Consider the following 21,502-nt stretch of genomic DNA (forward strand, 5'->3'; position numbering starts at 1 on the left):
TGGAATACATATATACTTATGAGACTCTAGTTTTTTTTTTTTTTTTCAAAACAAAAGCTTTATTAGACAACGGGAAAAAGAGTCTTACAACTGACGGTCAAAAAGCGACCAGAAAACATACTGAGCCCATTTGGGCCTATAATGCTCAAAAGAAACTAAATAAGGAATGTACCCAAGCCCTGACAGGCCAGGCCTAAAGAAGGAAGGAATAAAATAATGGACCCAAACCCAACTAATAGGCCAGATCAACAGAATAATAAATGGAGAGAAGAAATAAATAAAAGAGGATGCTGAAATGGAGGCGCAGAATCCCCCTATCGACATCACCAATTTTCGCAGAATCCAACAACATAACGACTATTTCTATGATAGCAGTTTGTACCTGCGTGCTACCATGTACTATTGCGCCACCATGCGTCCTAAGAACACATTGCAAGACATAACAGACAGATAGGCATATAAATAGCAAATAGAGACAACAAAGGCATTCAAGACAATCAGTTAGCAAGTAATCAACAAAGCACACAATCCATCTTCCAACCTTATACCAAGTTTCAACCTTGCAGCTCCCCTCCGTCCGTATATCAGTTCCAACCTATACCTCCAAGCCACCCTTATATCGCCTCCCCTTATGCCTCCGAGCAACTACATGCCCCCACCGACAAACCACCTTTCAACCACCAACATATCAAGATGGTGCCATTCACATGATCCGCACCTCTAGTGCCAATATCAAGGGGTCCACGCATATAGCCCTGACATAACGCTGCAGCACTTATAACCTGACCCATGCTCAACGGCAAGCAGGTCTAAGGTGGGTTTGTGCCTTTAGCACAGTAACCGCTAGGCCTGTACCTTTAGTACAATGACCGGGCACAAGTTGTGCTAACCGCCAACAATTCATTTCCACCAATCACAATCTCATCATCATCATCATTCACACCGGCCATTGCGCAATGACCACGATACTCATCATCAACATAGACATCGTATGTCATTTAAAAAAAATTGACATCATAACATTTATAAGAATTATAATTGAGATACGATGTCGATTTTTATATTTTTATTTTTAATTTTAACAAAATTCTATACAATGTTGCTTTTTAGGAAAAATTACAGTCGTATCTATTTATTACAAAAAATATATATATATGTGATGTAAGTTTTTTTTTTTTTTTGACATTGTATCTGTATACAAATTATAAAATACTATACGACGTTGATTTTTTCTAAAAATTGATGGCGTATCTTTTTTTTTTTTTTTTTTTTTTAAAAAAACAATGATAAAGTAACGTGATATTTCCCTTATTTCTTAAACATGACTTTTAATGTATAATTTGTTTATCCATATTAGGACTCTATGTATCTGAGTCTGTTTAGAACTTCTTATCCTTGTCACACTGTGACTCTCTACTTCTTATCCTTATCACACTGTGACTCTCTACTTCTTATCCTTATCACACTATGACTCTCTATTGTATATATTCACATCATCTGATCTCATTGTAATCAAGTTCAGAAAACATAATACAATCAGTTCTCATCTAGTATCAGTTAGCTAGGGTTTTGTGATTCATAAAATCAAGAAGATGCAGCGTTGCGGTGGCAACCTTAATTACCGTGGAGGTCAGCAACGTGGCTTTGATGATTTGTAAACGTTTTGGTCACACGGGAGTCAATTATTTTTGGCGCTATGATGATCCATGTCAAATTTGTAAACGTTTTGGTCACACGGGAGCCAATTGTTTTTGGCGCTATAACGATCCGTGTCAAATTTGTAAAAGTTTCGGTCACACGGGAGTCAACTGTTTCCGGCGATATTCAGGGGCTCCGTGTTCTCAGGCTAATTTGGTGTTTCAGAATGGTTTAGTTGCTAAAACCTCGTCAAATTCTCATACTTGGGTTCCGTTATTTTGTGATCTTTGTGGATGACTATTCTCGTTATACATGGTTCTTCCCAATGAAATTAAAGTCTGATCTTTATGTCATCTTTGATAAATTTCGTACTCTTGTTGAACGGTCCTTTAATTGCAAAATAAAGGCCATTCAGTCTGATTTAGGTGCTGAGTACAAAAAGTTGCATTCTTCGTTTGTTCAATTAGGAATTCAACATAAACAATCTTGTTATTAGGACTATATGTATCTGAGTCTGTTTAGAACTTATTATCCTTGTCACACTGTGACTCTCTACTTCTTATCCTTATCACACTGTGACTCTCTATTGTATATATTCACATCATCTGATCTCATTGTAATCAAGTTCAGAAAATATAATACAATCAGTTCTCATCTGGTATTAGTTAGCTAGGGTTTTGTGATTCATAAAATCAAGAAGATGCAGCGCTACGGTGGCAACCTTAATTACCGTGGAGGTCAGCAACGTGGCTTCGATGATCCGTGTCAAATCGGTAAAGGTTTCGGCCACACAGGAGTCAATTGTTTTTGGCGCTATGATGATCCGTGTCAAATTTGTAAACGTTTTGGTCACACGGGAGTCAATTGTTTTTGGCGCTATGATGATCCATGTCAAATTTGTAAACGTTTTGGTCACACGGGAGCCAATTGTTTTTGGCGCTATAACGATCCGTGTCAAATTTGTAAAAGTTTCGGTCACACGGGAGTCAACTGTTTTCGGCGATATTCAGGGGCTCTGTGTTCTCAGGCTAATTTGGTGTTTCAGAATGGTTTAGTTGCTAAAACCTCGTCAAATTCTCATACTTGGGTTCCGGACACTGGAGCCACAAATCATGCAACTCCAAACATCGCTGCCCTTTCTACATCGGAGAAGTACACTGGTAATGACACTTTACGTGTTGGTGACGGTATGGGTTTATCTATTAGTCATGTTGGCTATGCCTCTTTTAATACCGCTTCTAGATCATTTACGTTGTCTGATATACTTCACGTTCCACGTTTGTCTACTCCTTTATTATCTGTTCAGAAGTTTGCATTCGATAATAAAGTCTTTTTTGAGTTTCACTCCTCCTTTTTTGTTGTGAAAGATATCAATACCAAGGAAATACTTCTTCGGGGCAATAGTTCGGGGGGACTATACACACTTTCATTACCTAGTTCGTCTCTGTCAGCGTTTCTTTCCGCTCGTGCCTCGGCTTCCACTTGGCACAATCGTCTGGGTCATCCTCATAACCGTGTTCTTAGCCATATACTTCGTTCTTGTTTGGTTAGTGGGTCTCGTGATAATATTCGTTGTCATAATTCTTTATGCAATGCGTGTCAATTAGGCAAATCTGCCCGTTTTCCCCTCCCTCGTGTTGCTTCCTCTAGTTCTCAAGTCCTAGATCTTATTTACACAGACATTTGGGGTCCTGCACCCACTTTATCTACTTATGGCTTACGTTATTTTGTGATCTTTGTGGATGACTATTCCCGTTATACATGGTTCTTCCCTATGAAATTAAAGTATGATCTTTATGTCATCTTTGATAAATGTCATAGTGTGACAAGGATAAGGATAAGAAGTAGAGAGTCATAGTGTGACAAGGATAGGGCTGTTAACGAACCGAACATAAACGAACGGAGGTTGTTCGTGTTCGTTTGTTAAGGAATTTGGAGTGTTCGTGTTCGTGTTCGGTTCGTTAACAAACGAACACGAACTGGTATTGAAACAGTTAAGAGTGACAATGGGATTATTTTATCTCAACAACGGTATATGAATGATATTTTAAAACGGACTGGAATGTCTGAATGCAAACCCCTTTCTACACCTATCTCTATCTCGAAAACTGTCCCCTTCAATTCAGATCTATATGATGATCCCACATAGTACAGGAGTCTAGCTGGAGCACTGCAATATCTCACTGTCACACGACCTGACCTATCCTTTGCAGTTAATCAGTTATGCCAACATATGCATGCTCCCACCATGCCACACTGGGAGCAGCTCAAACGGGTACTCAGGTATGTTAAGGGAACAGTTGATCATGGTTTGCGCATACGACGATGCTCATCTAGAGACATTCATGCCTTCTCTGATTCTGATTGGGCTGGTTGTCCTGAGGATCGAAAATCCACAAGTGGTTTTGCTGTTTTCTTGGGGAGTAATCTTATATCCAGAGTTTGCAAGAAACAGAGAACTGTTGCTAGGTCATCCACTGAGGCTGAATACAAAGCTCTTGCAGATGTTTGTGCTGAAGTTCTATGGATTATGTCATTACTACGTGAGATACAGATTCCGGGTATTTCCATTCCAAAATTATGGTGTGATAATCTAGGAGCTACATATATGAGTGCCAACCCAATCTTTCATGCGCACACCAAGCATGTGGAGATTGATTATCATTTTGTTCGTGATCGAGTGGCTTCAGGCAATATTCAAGTCAACATCATCTCCACAATGGATCAACTTGCTGATATATTCACCAAAGCTCTGCCTGGACCAAGATTTTCTTCCGTAAGGGACAAGCTACAGGTTACTAGTATACACTGTGCTTGAGGGGGAGTATTAGGACTCTATGTATCTGAGTCTGTTTAGAACTTCTTATCCTTGTCACACTGTGACTCTCTACTTCTTATCCTTATCACATTGTAACTCTTTATTGTATATATTCACATCATCTGATCTCATTGAAATCAAGTTTAGAAAATATAATACTATACAATCAGTTCTCATCATCCATATAAATTCTAAAGAAAAAGAAAAACGTCTCTAAAACTCAATCTATTATATTAGAGTTAATTCTAGCAATGGGCCTCTGACTATATTGATTTTTCACAATTAGTCTCCAACTTTTAGTTTGAACAATTTAAGTCCATTGACTTTCGAATTCTTTTTAATGTTAGTCCTTACGTCGCATGAATGTTAAGTGAATGTTAAATTAAAGGGTAAAGTAGTCCTTTCACTTGTTTGAAGATAAAAACTGTTTGATTCGTCGGATGAAGGTATAGATACATATAAATTGAAAGATAAAACTTGTTTGACTTGTCGTCAGTGAATTAGTTTGTTAAAAAAAAAAAAAAAAAAGATACGAAAAACCAGATAGATTGATAGATAGAGCCAGCCAGAGTTGTGGATAAGAATGTTGACTAACTTTTCTTATAATTTTTTTTTTATTACAGGTCTCATCCATAATGGAAAAAATAAAATAAAAATACATAAGCGCAACATTTGTAATCGAAATGTAATTTTGTCAATGGTTTGCATTCCTTTGTCACCAAATTTTTGTCTTCTATATTTTGTCGTTAATATCGATCAAAATATTCAAATATTTAGATTATGTTCTACTCCCAAAAAAAAAAAAAAAAAAATGCTCCCACCTCTCTCACTTGTGTTTTAATTTAAGAGGTTATCATGCAATTGATGTAATCAGTTCACATTTTAACAACTAAAAACAAAACGTCTACCTTTTCATGTACACATAGAGTTTTTTCCTTTCATTTCCGTACCATAACAAAACATACCACATGTGTTTCCAAATCATATTGTCCAGAATTTAATCTAAATTCTACAACCCACTAATAATTTTTTTTTTTTCTTAAACAAGGTTCGTCTAACTATTTGTACATAAAAATTAAATCTATTCGACTAAATAAAAATGAGACTGCATATATTTGTTTTCTTTTTTTACTCATCCAATTATACAATAAATCTCGTACAATATTTCTTATCCATTAAATTGTCTTTCACAAATACATACAGAATCTAACTCAAATTTATAGATAACTGTATATTAATTTCCCTTATTAAAAAATATACATAAATGTTTCTTTACGTATATATTCCTAAATTACTCAAATCTTAAAACGAATAGCTATGTCCAATAACGGTTGCATAATTATCAATAATCAATAACAATAACTATTAATGCAAAACTACAACTCTAATTATTTTTATACATCCATTTTTTTTTCATTCAATCTTTATTGGGCATTGCACAACGCGCAACGCGTGTACATACCCTGGCTAGTATATATAACAAAATTGGGTTACAATGTGTATAATTCGAGATGCAAGTACAAAAATATCTCTTTGTAGTCCTCTAATTCTTCACTAATGTTCTAATGAAGTGCCCCCGGGATTCAAGTGGCGTGTGCCTCAAAGATTCAAGTGGTGTGTGCCTCTTGGATTCAAGTAGAGGATTAAGTAGCGTGTGCCTTCGGGATTCAAGCCAGGATTTAAGTGGCGTGTGCTTCCGAGATTCAAGTGGCGTGTGCTTCCGAGATTTAAGTGAGGTGTTCCTTCGGGATTCAAGTGGACCTTCAACTCTTCAAGAGCCTTCAATGCCTTCAAGTGCCTTCAAAATCTTCAAGTGCTCTCAAGTCTTCAAGTTGTGATTTAAAGAATGAAGTGGAAGCTCTATTTATGGTGGAATTAGTACCCTCAACAAATTCCCCTTAATATCAGTCGGTATATCGTGCACCAGGGCACACAATGCATTGTGTACCCCGCCCTACCTAAAACGACGTCCTTTTGGTGCATTGTCAAAAAATAAAAATAAAAAAAATCCTTGGTTTCAAATACACATAAACTCATAACAGAGTACACAAAAACTCATAATTGAATACACATAATCTAACATTATACATAATACACAGAAACTCTTAACTGAATACACAGAAATTCTAAACGGAATACACAGAAACTCTTAACTGAATACACAGAAACTCTTAACTGAATACACAGAAACTCATAACACAATACACAGAAACTCTTAATTGAATACATAGAAACTCATAACACAATACGCAAAGTGTCAAATTGGCCCCCTAAGTTGAGTGGATAGTGAAATTGGGTCCCTTAAGTGAAAAAAGCTTCATTCAGGTCCCCTAAACCTGTAAAATTGTTCAATTAAGTCCAGGTTGACTTGTTTATCAGGTTAAATGCATACAATGTTGACACGTGTCCTTATTTTATTTTTTATAAAAATATTATTTATTATAAATTAATTAAAATATAATAATTAAAAAAATTATTCTTTATTAAAAAAAATATTTATTATAAATTAATTAAAATAATAATAATTCGTCGGCCATGGCCGTCTTTCTTAGACGGCCGTAGCCGTCCGGCCACGACTATTTTTTTTTTTTAATAATTATAATTATAATTATTTTAATTAATTTATAATAAATAATATTTTAATACAAAATAATTTTTTAATTGTTATTATTATTTTAATTAATTTATAATAAATAATACTTTCAATAAAAAATAAAATAAGGACACGTGTCAACACCGTATGCATTTAACCTGATAAACAAGTCAACCTGGACTTAATTGAACAATTTTACAAATTTAGGGGACCTGAATGAAGCTTTTTTCACTTAGGGGACCCAATTACACTATCCACTCGACTTAGGGGGCCAATTTGACACTTTTTCCCATAAACTTTTAACTGAATACACATAATGGGGTTTGGGCCGTTTGGACGGACGGAGTGACGTCAGCAATTGAACATGTCGTGGTGCACGATATAAATTGCCCCTTAATATTTATCCAAATAAAATAATTAATTATTTAGGATAAATATTAAGAATTTTATCCAAAACGAACCTTGCCAAAATCATGTCTAAGTTCAAGATTATATCACATAATTTAAATTAAATTATAATTATCAAATTCAAATATAATAAAATTATATTTAAATTTAATTATAATAATTATTAAATTCCAACATGAATTGGACTTGGATTAATTAATTTATTCAATAACTAAAAATTAAATTTAATTAGACTAATTAAATTAATTTAATTATCATAGTCAACTAAATAATTTAATAATTAATCCCAAAATTAAGTCCAATAATTTAATTCGGTCAATTGTCGACTTCAAATTTGGTGTGTATCACATGTCGCCTAGGAAGTTTTTTTTTTTCCTTGCGTGGGTCAGTGTATAATTAACATGGCCAAGTTTTTTGTTTTGTTTTCTAATTACTTCATTGTCAGCGTGGGTGTACATAATATACATATATAAAATTGTTTGCTTCTGTGTATAACATATATCTAAAAAATATAATAAGTCTCAATCAAAATTATATCCCTCATTTATGTTCATGTTTTTAATGTTAATCATTTTATAAAATCGCTGTCGTTGTAGTGTTGTGAATTCAAGGTGCTATTAAAGACAACACACAAATGACAACAGTTAAATAAAACCGTTATCTTTTAAAAAATAATAATACGCAAAGACAACAGTTTTAAAAAACCATTGTTTTTGTAGTGTTGTTTATTCAAGTACACTTAAAGACAACATATCAAAGACAACGGTTAAATAAAACCGTTGTCTTAAAAAAAAAGCGCACATAGACAACGGTTTTTAAAACCGTTGTCATTTTAGTGTTGTATTTTCTCAAATTGCACAAAGACAACACACTTATAACAATGGTTAAGTAAAAACCGTTGTCTTTGACAAAAGTGTTGCGGCAAAGACAATGGTTTTGGACCAAACTGTTGTCTTTTATACAAAAGACAACACTTTTGTTAAAAACTGTTGTCTTCTAGTGATGTCTATGTGCATTTTTCTTGTAGTGGGTGCGTCACTTTAACACTTAAGATGCGTCATTTTAACACTTAAGTTGTGTCATTTTGACGCTTAAGATGCACCAATTCAACACTTAATGTAGTACATTGGTTTGATATTTAGGGTGCATCAGTTTGACACTTTAACGGTGAATCAATTTGACACTTAAGGTACGTGAATACGACACTTAAGGTGCGTCAGTTTGAAACTTAAGGTGCATAATTTTGAACCTTAAAGGAGCATTAGTTCAACAATGGTAGAATGAGAATGCATCCAGTTCCCAAGAAGCGCATGTTTTTTTTTTCTTGATTTTAGCCGTTGATCTAGATTAGATCAATTGCTCAAATCTGATCCCATCTCTCACCTAGGAAACTCTTCGCACGTGAACCATCCCATATATATATCTAAAAACATAATAAGTTTCAATCCAGGTTATGTCCTTAGTTTTATGTCCGTTTTTTCTGTTAACTTTTGTTGTACCTTATGCTATACATGTTGTACTACATAATTTTTTTGGAGAAAAATATCCCTACCGTTATAACTTCTGCTATCTTTTCACATTATTATTACCATTGCATGCACATGCATACACAATATCTTTTTCTTACATTCTTCAATGGTAAGTTTGATTTTATTTAGATTTTAATTAAAGGTTACCATATTTATATTTAGTAATATATCATTTCTATAATTCTTACTTCATTAATATTAATATGAATTCTACAATTAATTTTATATATATATATATATATATATATATATATATATATATATATATATATATATATATACACACACACAGTGAATTATTTAAAATAATATTTTAATATAACTAAAATTTTAACAGTATTAATAATGGGCATATATTTTTTTGTGTGTGTGTGTGCACCTAAGGTAGCAAAGTTATGCACCTAATGATTAAAATGTATGCTCTCGTAGGCTAAACTCGATGCACCTTACAATGCAATGTTATGCACGTTATAGTGCAAAGATAACATTTTTAAGTTATGCACCCAACGGTCTAAAGTTATGCACTTTAAGTTCTCAAATTATACACCTTAAGTTCTAAGTTATGCAATCAAAGAAAGAAAACGTGCACTCGAAGAAGGAACAATATGCACCCAAAGAAGGAACAATATGCATCCTGAGAAGTAAAATAGTGTATCCAAAGAAAAAAAAAAGTAAATATGAGCTAGAAGATAAACTGTGCACTCGAAGGGACAAAACATGCATTGGAAAAAAGAAGAATATGGACCCAATGAAGGAAAATAATGCAGACAAAGAAAAAATAAAACTTACCTTCCTTACAGTAAATTAACATAATGCTATCCTTTTTTTTTTTTCTGTTAATATTTTTTTTTTCATTCTGGTCAAAATCAGTGGTTGAGAACATATGAGAACATGTGCTTAGGTGAGAACGTGAGAACACATCATGTGCATCCATCTAATATTTTTTAATGGTCTAGATTAGATTAAGTGTGTGCGAACACGCATTAAATGTGTGTAAACACACTAAATCGCGTTTGCACACATTTAATGCGCGTTCGCACACACTTAATCTAATCTAGACCATTAAAAAAATTAGATGAATGCACATGATGTGTTCTCACATTCTCACCTAAACACATGTTCTCATTGGAACCCTACCCTATATATATATATATGTGTGTGTGTGTGTGTGTGTATGAGCGCACACACACACACACACACACACACACACACACACACACACACACACACACACACACACACACATATATATATATATATATATATATATATATATATATATATGTAGAATTTTAAGGATCGACACGCAGAGTGATATTGAAACGTAAGTTGTAACACAAACGATCTGTAACGCAGTTCGGACAAACAACCCTAATCTGCGAGGCACTTCTCAACTTGAGAACTTGCCTAAATCCACTAAAAGCTCAATATTTAAAGTACACTGTTTGGAACCTGAGATTACACAATAGAATGATCTTTCCTACCAGACTATTGAAACCTAAACACATGTACTACTTTCTAGGGGAATTTAGTATCCTATTCTCAAATACTGTCGTACCTCACAAGATTAATGTTGAATGCTTGCCTTCTACAATAAAGGACAACCCCTATTTATAGTAGCTACTCCTAACAAATTCGTGAATAACAAAGCTATTCCTAATCAGACTAGAACTAAAAAAACTTCAATAACAATTCCCTTTAGAACTAGTATTCTTCAATAACTACTCCTCTTAGGCTTGGTATTCCTTTATAGAGTTGGAATTCTTTTTGCACATAACTTTGACAAAACACTTTGAGTCAACAATCTCCCCCTTTGTCAAATTTTTGGCAAAAACCTTGATCTCATAGTGGCTTGATTTATGATTCTTCTCACCCTTAATTGATTCCACGTATCTCTCTTATCTGATGAGTGCTGTCTTGAATCTTTGTTTGTGACTTCATCATTTTTTTCTTGTTTTCTTGACAGCTATAAAAAGAAGTTTTTTTTCTTTCGATCGCTCTCAGCCCTAAGGCGGTCCAAAGGCGAACGCTCTCTTGCAGAAACGCCCCACCACCCTCTCCTTCGATTTCACTAGATCCTCCCATTCCTCGCTTGAGATTTTCACAATCGGAGAGTTTTCCTTCAATCTGGCAGTCTCACCGGTCGCAAAACTAGATATCGATTGGTCACCTTCTTCGCTAATTTGATCAATCTCCGGGAACAAGTCTCCAATTATCGTTCGATTTGATTTCTGATGATCTATCTGATCGTGTATGGTCAAAGGAAAGGAACACTTCCTGAATAGCTTCCTCTACCAATACTACCTCATTCAACAAGCCCATCGCAACTTCTTCAACATCAGCTTCACAGTTTAGCCTTGCATTCAGATCAAATAGATGAGCAGAGCCCAGCTCGACATTTTGTCGAACAGGTTGTGTGCCAACACATCTACTAGTCTTACTACCCCTTTTCCAATCCATCTGGTTTCCATAGTGCTTAACAAGTAGTGCTTTGTCAACACTTATCCATTTTGTTCTAATAGTATTAGCATCTTTTGGGTTTAGATACTGATTCCCAGACTTTGTTTCTTTCAGACTGTTGTAGTTCCTTTTGCATGGTTTCTATCCAGAATTCATCTCTTAGTGCTTCATCAATATTCTTTGTTTCAAACCTGGAGGTAAAACAAAAATCTTCTTCGGCCATTTTGAGGTAATCTTGTTTATTTCCCCTAGTTTTGATTCCTTGATTGAGATCCCCTATGATATTTTCCAGAGGAGGATTTTTCTCAATAGATTGCCTTTTATCCTTTTCTTCATCTGGTTCTGTTTCTGTTATATGATTCTGCATAACAGTAGTCAGAGGTGTTGGAACAGTTGTTTCAACAACTCTGGGACTTTCGTCATCATTAGTGGGTATTGTTGACATTGTGCCATCAATAACCTTATTCATGGATTCCATTGTACTGTTTATATTGAAAGCCCTACTGTTTGATGAATAATCTGAATAACTTAGGGATATTCCTTGGTCCCCTTTGATGTCATGGGAATTTATATGTCCCATATGTTGATGCCGTGATTGTTTTTGCTTGATAGTTGTCTGTAAACCAGATAGGTCACCATCCCATGTATAGCATTCGCTTGCGGACCTTTTTCCCATCATGACATACTTGTGATTCTGATTAAACACAATGCAATTGTCTTTAGAGAATTCTACTTTGAGTTTATCTTCACAAAGCTGACTTATGCTGATTAGATTTGCTTTTAGACTTTGTACTAGGAGGACTTTTGGCAACCTAGGCAGCCCATGGACATTCAAGATGCCGCTTGCAATGATATGGCCTTTTTCCTCCATCTCCAAAGGTAACATGTCCTTCATTCTTATACTGAATGTTTTCTAGGTTTTCTGGATTTCCAGTCCTATGCCTTGAACACCCGCTGTAAAAATACCATACGTTTTGTTCTTTGCTAGTTTTTGAGGTGTAGGCAACATTCTGATCTTTTCTTACCCAGATTTTCTTGCTGTTATTTTTGCTTTGTACTGCCCAATCTCTGTTGTTTTGTCTGTAATAGAGATTATTTTGTCTTTTGAAGCAATATGCCTTTATATGTCCCAATCTGTGGCAGTAATAGCATCTGATTCTCCTTCGTTGTTGAAAGTGATGTTGTGACATCTCTGGGTTTTCTGTATGTCTGTTGTCAGTGTTTTCTGTTTTCTGCAGATTTTCTTCAAGGGACTGTATTTTCCTTGTTAATTCCTCTTCCTTTTTCTGGAGTCTTTTTATTTCTTCCTTTGTTTCCAGATGTTCCCGGAATTCTCTCTCTTTTTCAATTTGTAAGTCACGATTCTTTTGCATGAGTTCTGTATTAACTCTGATGAGTTCGTGCCACTTTGATTGTAGCAGTGTGTATGCTTCAAATAGCTCTTGTGTGTCCTCTTGAGAGGTATTTTCTTCTTCGTGCTTGGTAGTGAAAGCAACAAAGTTGAAATTTTCATCTTCACTATCGGAATCGTCACTAAGTGTTGTGACATAGGTTTTATTATTCCTTTTCAAGTATGTTGGACATTCTGATTGGATATGTCCGTACCCTTTTCATTCAAAGCACTGTATCCCCTCGGTATTTTGAGGCTTTTCCTTTTTTGTGTTTTCGAATGTGCGTGACTGCGAACTTGTGTTGTTTCCATTGTTATTTGAGAAGTTCTTGTTTTTATTTCTGAATTTGTTGAACTTCTTGATCACTTTATTGAAATTCTTGGTGAGCAAGACAATAGACTCTTCCATGCTTTGTGTGTCCTCATCTGAATCTGCACTTTGCTTGGATTGAAAAACCAAACTTTTGTATGAATCATTTGGTTTTCTTTGAAGCATCTCCAGTTCGTATGTCTGGAGATTTCCCATTAGGTCACTTAGTTTGTATGTGTCCAGATTTGTGCTTTCTTGAATGACTGTGACTTTCATGAGAAATCTTTCAGGTAGTGATCTGAGTACCTTTTTAACCAATTTTGGTTCGGGAAAAGGTTCTCCTAGATTGTATGCAGCTCCAGCTATATCTAGGATTTTTGCATTGAATTGTGTGATGTTTTCGTCTTCTTCCATCTTTAGAGTTTCGAATTGTGTTTGAATCATCTGTAGTTTTGATTGTTTGACAATGGTGTTACCTCCGTGATGATTGCATAAGATTTCCCAAGCTGTTTTGGCAATTTCAGTGTTAGAAATCAATTTAAAAGTTTATTCACTCACTGCCCCATATATAGAGTTCATGGCTTTTGAATTGTAGTTTGCTTCTCTGATTTCAGCCTCAGACCATTCCCTTTTTAGTTTCTTTTCTCCTCTTTCATTAGTAGGTGGTTCTCAGCCTTCTTCTACTGCTCTCCACACTCTCTCACCTTGGGACATGATGTAAACTCTCATCCTAGTCTTCCAATAGGAATAATTTTCACTATTCAGAGCTGGGGTCTGCTATTCGATAAACCTTCTCTGGGAAAATCCATTGTGTCGTTCCTTTGGATGGTGTAGGATCCTGCTAGTAATTTTAGCAGCCTGCTCTGATACCAATTGTAGAATTTTAAGGATCGACACACACAGTGATGTTGAAACGTAAGTTGTAACACAAACGATCTGTAACGCAGTCCGGGCAAATAACCCTAATCTGCGAGGCACTTCTCAATTTGAGAACTTGCCTAAATCCACTAAAAGCTCAATATTTAAAGTACACTGTTTGGAACCTGAGATTACACAATAGAATGATCTTTCCTACCAGACTATTGAAACCTAAACACATGTATTACTTTCTAGGGGAATTTAGTATCCAATTCTCAAATACTCTCGTACCTCACAAGATTAATGTTGAATGCTTGCCTTCTACAATAAAGGACAACCCCTATTTATAGTAGCTACTCCTAAAAAATTCGTGAATAACAAAGATATTCCTAATCAGACTAGAACTAAAAAAACATCAATAACAATTCCCTTTAGAACTAGTATTCTTCAATAACTACTCCTCTTAGGCTTGGTATTCCTTTATAGAGTTGGAATTCTTTTTGCACATAACTTTGACAAAACACTTTGAGTCAACAATATATATATATATATATATATATATATATATATATATATATATATATATATGTATATATGTATATATATATAGGGAAGGGATCAGGTGCGGGTGGGGCTTCCGGTGCGTGTGGACACACGTTAAGCATTAATCTGACGCACTTAAAGTACAAAACACACGCACATTAAGCACACAAACAAAACACTTTAAGAACACAACCCCACGCACGTTAAGCACAAGCCTCACGCATGTTAAGCACAAAACTCACGCGCCTTAAGCAAAAAACACACGCACCTTAAGTTCTAACAACAACTCAAATTATGTACACACTCACACACATTAAGTACATGACTCATGCACATTAAGTACAAGGCGGCGGTGAAGGGGCAAGATCCGGTGACCTTCCTTGTACAGCGGTGAGGTCCGGCGACCTTTCTTGTACAGCGGCGAGCTCCGGCGCAGGTGGAACTTCCGACGACGACAACAACAGTTCCGACGACGTCAAGGTCTCTGTGGCGACCTTTGTTTCCGGCTGAGCAGTAGCTGCGAGTTGTGGAAGGGAGGGGAAACAAAATCATAGCCACAAGAAGCAGAAAATAGCGACTTTACTTCCATTGAAATAGCCTTTCACCGAGTTCTCGGTGATAGCAAACTGAAAAATTACTAAGAAGGTAAGGGAATTGGGAGAACTAAATTTACAAGGAAAATTTGCATATGAGCTCCCCAAAACCTCGTTTCCAACATTCGCAAGCATTACGATTCTTTACATTTAGCATCCTGTCTTACTGTGCTATAGATTTACTTCTTGTGTTTTATTTTCTACTGATTTAGTGGGTTTCTTCTTTTAGCTATGCGTAAGCTGGGTTTAAAATGAAGGACCTCTACACATCAAATTGATAGAGCAAGCATTAATGGAGGATCACCCAGCGATTATGATACAAGAGGTCTCTGATGACGAAGTATTCATGCTCATGTTTGCTTGTAATTCTTCTATTTCCTGGCCAGCCATGTCCGGGGCACTTGATAGCGCCTTGATTTGTTGTAAAAAGATACATATCTTCGTGAAGAAAGGGTTCACATTAGGGGTTGTTTTGCTTTCAGTTCAATCTGGTCAGGAGAAAATGTTCAGAACCCGGATAAAAAATGCTATTAAATCCGCTCTCAAGAAGCCAAAAACTATGAAGCTCCCTTTCGAGCTCTGTGGGTGTCTAGAATAGAATACTCGAGGGAGAGAGGTTGGGGAGATTGAGGATTACTGCAATCAACCTAATTGCAAGAATGGAAGCGGGAATTTAAGGCCGAAAATTCTGTTGCAAACATCTTTGTACAGTTCTTCATTCCTAGTATCTATGGATGAATGCCAGACATTGCAATCTGGTGGGGATGAGATTGAGAAGTGGTTTTTGATTTCTGATATCTTCGAGTTTAGTGATCAGACTGGATCTTGCACATTCAAAGGTGTATGCAGGGGGTAGAAGAAAGCAAGCTAAGGAAATAACCATTTTAGCCCCTACACTAACGCCTAACAACATGAAGGTTAACAGAAGGACCAATGTTGGAACAAATCTGATAGTCAAGGGTCTTTTTCGTCCAAATTAAAAGACGAGAATCAATTTTGAAAAATCACAATAGTTGGAGGACCATTGCTGAACTTAACTATATATATATATATATATATATATATATATATATATATATATATATATATATATATATATATATATAGTGTAAGGTTCCCGTGCGGTTGTGCGGTTGATTAATGTGCGTGAGTATTGTGCTTAATGTGCCTGAGATTTGTACTTAATGTGCGTGGGTGTGTAATGTTAATGTGCATGAGTTTTGTACTTAAAGGTGTGTGAGTCTTGTGCCTAAGATGCGTGAGTTGTGTGCTTAATGTGCGTGAGTGTGTTCTTCAACCACTGCTGTGAAAATTATGCGCATCCACTGCTGCATTTTCTTCTTGTTTTTTGTTTCGAAGTGGTGGAAGAATGGATTTTGTCTTGTTTTTAACATAAAATCAGAACAACCATATGTGCGTTTACATATATCCATCCATTCACACACAATCAGAAAAGCTTTACCCACCTTCTCTTTCTGTTCTGCTTCCTTTTGAGCTCGTAATTCTGAACTCAAGTCACGCACATTAAGCACAAACTTCAAGCACATTAAGCACAATACTCAGGCACATTAAGTACAAAACTCACGCACATTAACATTACACACTCAGGCACATTAAGTACAAATCTCAGGCACAATAAGCACGCGACTCACGCACATTAATCTACCGCACAACCGCACGGGAAGCAATATATATAGGGTTGCAATCAAATACAAACTGTAACACCCCCGATTTTAAGCAAAATTTAAAACCATTTAAGCTTAATAAAAGAGATAAAGTCTAATCATAAAGCGGAAGCTAAATGCATCAAAACCGGGAAAGCGTTATGCTAGGCTAAAATCTAACTAAATCATCATTCATCAACAAAGTCATAATATTCAAGGCACACAGGCCACAAGTCTAACTAGAGAACATAAAGGAGATACGTTATCTATCCGTCTTCTAGCGCACTCGAGGGAACTACTCATCACCTGGAAACACGAGGGTAGCACCCGTCAGCGAATAATGCTGGTAACCACCAATACACGTTAAGTATCATATCATATAAGTATAGGGAAAATTAGTTGAGACAGTGGAATACAATATATATCCTTTTAAAACAATTGATAGAGCTGTAACAAGACTCATCACATACACTCTCAATCAAGGACCAATAACAATGGTTACTCAATAAGCCAACAAGACACCATACGATAACCGACAAAGAGATAACACCAATTAATCTCATAAGAAATGAAAGACAAGATCATATTTAATACAAGTCATACTTTCCACACAAGATAATTCAAAGATCACATATCAAATGACTAGTTTCAAGTTCCAACCTTATACCCTGTGCCACCCTTATGGCTACACCCGTCCTTATCTAAGTTCCAACCTCTACCTCCGAGTGCCACACTGTACACCGAGTCCAACCTTATTCTGCCTGGGACTGTCGTGCCCCACCAATCATTATACCGCCGAACTCTCAGTACACGAGAGTACCATTAAATATCATAGTAACATACCACCGATCTCATGAGCAAAGCTCAGTAACAATACCACCAATCTCATAGTAACACATATTCATCATCAAGAGGATTGAGGCTCATAAATAGCCCAATCGAGCATCAACAAACGTAAGCAATCATATGCACAAAATTGTGTCAAGGAATTCAATCAAGAGGTTTCAATAGAAGACATGAAACAGCAATCAACAACGGTTAACAACCATAGACTTTAATCCAAAGATCACCATGATTGGCAACACAAGTTGCCAATCCTCATTAGGAATGAACAAACAACACATACTAGCATCAACGACTTCATAACTAGCATGTACATCAAACGGATAAACCAAAATGGTTCCAACGAACCTCAACGATTTACATCAGTCCAACGAATCACAAAGGTTGGACCATAAGCATGATTCAAGACATCAAATCCTAACACAGATACTTAGAACATCATTCTAGACATACGAAACATCAAAGGAGACACACAATTGCACAAGGATTCAACAAAATGGAGGCCAAAGCACAACGTATCAGTGGGCACACGGTGGGTGGACAACCACCCGCCAACCCCCTTCATGTGTACCAGCAGGTGGAACCGCGGGTGGGCCTCTACCCGCCGGTACAAACCACTCCACCCGTGGGTGGAATGGCGGGTGGACAGCCACCCGCTGTTCCGCCCGCGGGTACCATCCTGTACCCACAATTTCCCTTTGAGAAAAACATCAACAATTCCAAGTCCAAGTCCAAAACACCTCAAATCTCAAATTCAACAAGGAAATGACTTGAACACATGAATAGCTAAAAGAATAGCATTTATGAACCCTAGATACAAGCTCTAAACATGTATAAACACAAAATTATGCATCAAATCACTCAAAACATCAAAAACAACCATATAATGTCAAGAAATCATCATAAAAGTGTAAAATAGGTTTTGTAAAGCATGGGTTACCTTTGTAGACCACAAATCTCTTCCTTAGACTCCTAAACTTCTCCTTGGAGTTCCTCCTCACTCAAATCTTCTCAACAAAACCAATAACCACACAAAGAAAACTATTCTTAGATAAAGACCATGAAAGACTAACCATGAACACTAGCTAAGCTAAGATCTTACCCTCCCTAATGCTTTAATGGTGGAAAGGTGCAATCTTGAAGAGTTTCTTTGCAAGGAAGAAGGTGGACTTTACTTGGCTTGGGAAGAAAGCTACTATTCTAGAGAGAGGGTGAAGAGTTTAGAGTGTCTTGCCAAATGGGGGAAGTGAAATATGATCTTGATAGGGAAAGGCTTGAATGCCAAGCAAATGTGAAAAGACAAGCATACCCTTACTAAAAGGCTAGGAAGACAAAAAGGCCATGTACAACTTATAAAGCTAAAAGTCCCTTTCCTCCTTTTGAATAAATCAATTGACCAAGGGATTGGTCAATTTAAGTCCTCCAACTTTCAATTAAAGAATTGGAAGGGAAAATTCATGAGAAGACTTAGAATTAATTACATAATTAATTCTATTTAAGGATTGAATTTTCGGGGTATCACACAAACCCCACTTAAAATACAAACTTATGCTCGTGCACACATTAACATACTTACATGCACACAGGGCGCACTGTCCAAAATTTCTAGGATTAGTTCATGCACACATTAACATACTTACATGCCCACAGTGCGTAGGAGGAAAAATCACAACCATCCATCAACGCTCGTGCACACATTAACATACTTACATGCACACAGCGCGTAGGAGCAAAAAATCACAACCATCTACCAAAGCTCATGCACACATTAACAGACTTACATGCACACTGGGAACACTGCCAACAATATCTAGGATTAGCTCATGCACACATTAACGTACTTACATGCACACAGTTTGTATTTTAAAGGGGGGGGGGTTTGTACCTGCAGGTTTGTATTTGAAAATATATATATATATATATATATATATATATATATATATATATATATATATATATATATATTTTAATTATGATGGATATTGTAATATTTACATGTGAAATTGTAATATTGTTTAAGGTAAAATTAATTATTACTAATGATAAATATTACTCACATAGTATTTATAACTGAAATTGTGATACTTATACACCTGGTTGTCTACAATCAGAATCTCTTACGGACTTCCAAAAAATTTTGCCCAGAATTATTAATTAGTAACCCATATAAATCATACAGAATTATTAATTAGTAATTAGTAACCCATATAAATCATACAGAATTATTAATTAGTAATTAGTAACCCATATAGATCATACAGAATTATTAATTAGAACCCATATGAATCATGCATGCATACAAGTGCGCTATAAGCAACCAGCTCGCTATAAATTGTTGTGACTTGATACGACTCTTATCCTCTACAAGCCTATATTTCGAAGAATCTGCCCCGGCCAACAATGGCGCTAAAAGTTGAAATTCATCCGAAAGAGAATGTCAGGCCATTTTCCCCAACTCCTCATTCCCTGAGAAACTATAAGCTCTCTCATATTGATCAAATAGAAGGAACTCATTACACCTCCATGTTGTTCTTCTACAACTCCGGATTTGTACGGTTGACCATCTCCGGCAGCTGCTTCCGTATGATCCCTATCCAATGGATTTTGATCCTTCCCAGCCCATGTTAGGTGTTCAGGTGAACAAATTTCGGTGCGGCGGAACCGCGGTGGCGTTTTGCCTTTGGCACGGCGTGGCTGATGCTGCCGCGATTGGTGGATTCGTCCAGACCTGGTCGGCAATCAGCTGGGGTGAAGGAGGCGGAGGTGATCTCGTGGTGGACGCCACCGCAATTTTCCCGCCCGCTCTAAACTTCGACTTCTCTGCCCCAACATCCGTCGCCGCGAGATTGGTAAAATCGAACCAAGGAAAATACTCAAAGAAACGATTTGTTTTTCGCAAGGAGGAGATTGAGCGGATGAGGGACGAGTATATCCTTTCAGATCGCTGTCGTCCGAGTTCAGTGGAGGCATTGTCGGCGTTCTTATGGGCTGCCGTGATAAGAGCTAACCAAAACGCCAAGATGTACCTTCTGACACAAGCCACGGACTTGCGAAAGAGGCTGAATCCGCCATTCCCATCTATGTGCTTAGGCAACATCGTCTATCTTACCGCTGCACGGTGGATGAGCGACGGGGCAGGCGGCGTTACTGCCCAGTCTCTTGTAGGGAAAATCCGAGAAGCTATCATGAAAGTGACGGGCGAGCATGTGAGCAAAATTGAAGCTCAAGGTGGGTTGGCGACCGAAATAGAAAAGATAGCAGCTTTTGGTGTTGATAAGATTAAGTTTTTCGGCATCAGTAGTGTTTGCGGCTTTCCATTTCATGAGTTTGATCTTGGGTGGGATAAGCCGATTTGGTTTCTAGCGGCCCCATTTAATCTAATGGACGGCGCTAATTTGTACAAGACTGGTGATGGGGGCATAGAAGGGATAATTGGATTGACACCGCAGGTTATGTCCACTTTAGATAAGGACAAAGAGTTTATTGCTCGTGTATCTTGTATCCAAACCTTGTCATCGGAACTGTCTACTTTACCAAGCAACTATTAATCTCAATAGTATCAATGGTACGGTAAATATAAGTAATAATAATGTCAGGTATGTTATAACCTTTGGTATTTGGATGTAGTACGTACCAATAATAATACTAATGGTACGGATTGGTACAGTGTATATCCATGTATTGTACCCATGTACGGTCTAAGAATAAAGTTTTACTTTACACTGTTATTGTAATAATAAAAAAATGAATTAAATATATTATAGTAATTAACTATATATATGACATCACAATAATTTATTAGAAGATGTTACAACACACAAAAAAGAATAATAACTATCAAAATTGTAATTTTAT

The 21,502-nt window shown here is 36.4% G+C and overlaps 2 protein-coding genes across 2 annotated transcripts in view; both read left to right on the plus strand.

Moving 5' to 3' along the window:
- The window catches only part of LOC109155041 (vinorine synthase-like), a 17,007-nt gene extending 5,275 nt beyond the window's left edge, over positions 1–11,732 (plus strand). Inside the window, exon 2 of the mRNA XM_019302770.1 lies at positions 11,718–11,732. The gene's annotated coding sequence lies outside the window, so the exon portion shown is untranslated. The remainder of the gene's footprint in view (positions 1–11,717) is intronic.
- Positions 11,733–20,244: 8,512 nt separating this feature from the next.
- On the plus strand, positions 20,245–21,195 carry LOC109155055 (salutaridinol 7-O-acetyltransferase-like). Its single transcript, XM_019302785.1, has one exon. The coding sequence runs from the start codon at positions 20,245–20,247 to the stop codon at positions 21,193–21,195; it is 951 nt and encodes a 316-aa protein (XP_019158330.1).
- The last annotated feature ends 307 nt before the right edge of the window (positions 21,196–21,502 follow it).

Source organism: Ipomoea nil, unplaced genomic scaffold, assembly GCF_001879475.1.
Source record: "Ipomoea nil cultivar Tokyo-kokei standard unplaced genomic scaffold, Asagao_1.1 scaffold2690, whole genome shotgun sequence".
In the NCBI taxonomy this organism is placed as follows: Eukaryota; Viridiplantae; Streptophyta; class Magnoliopsida; order Solanales; family Convolvulaceae; genus Ipomoea; species Ipomoea nil.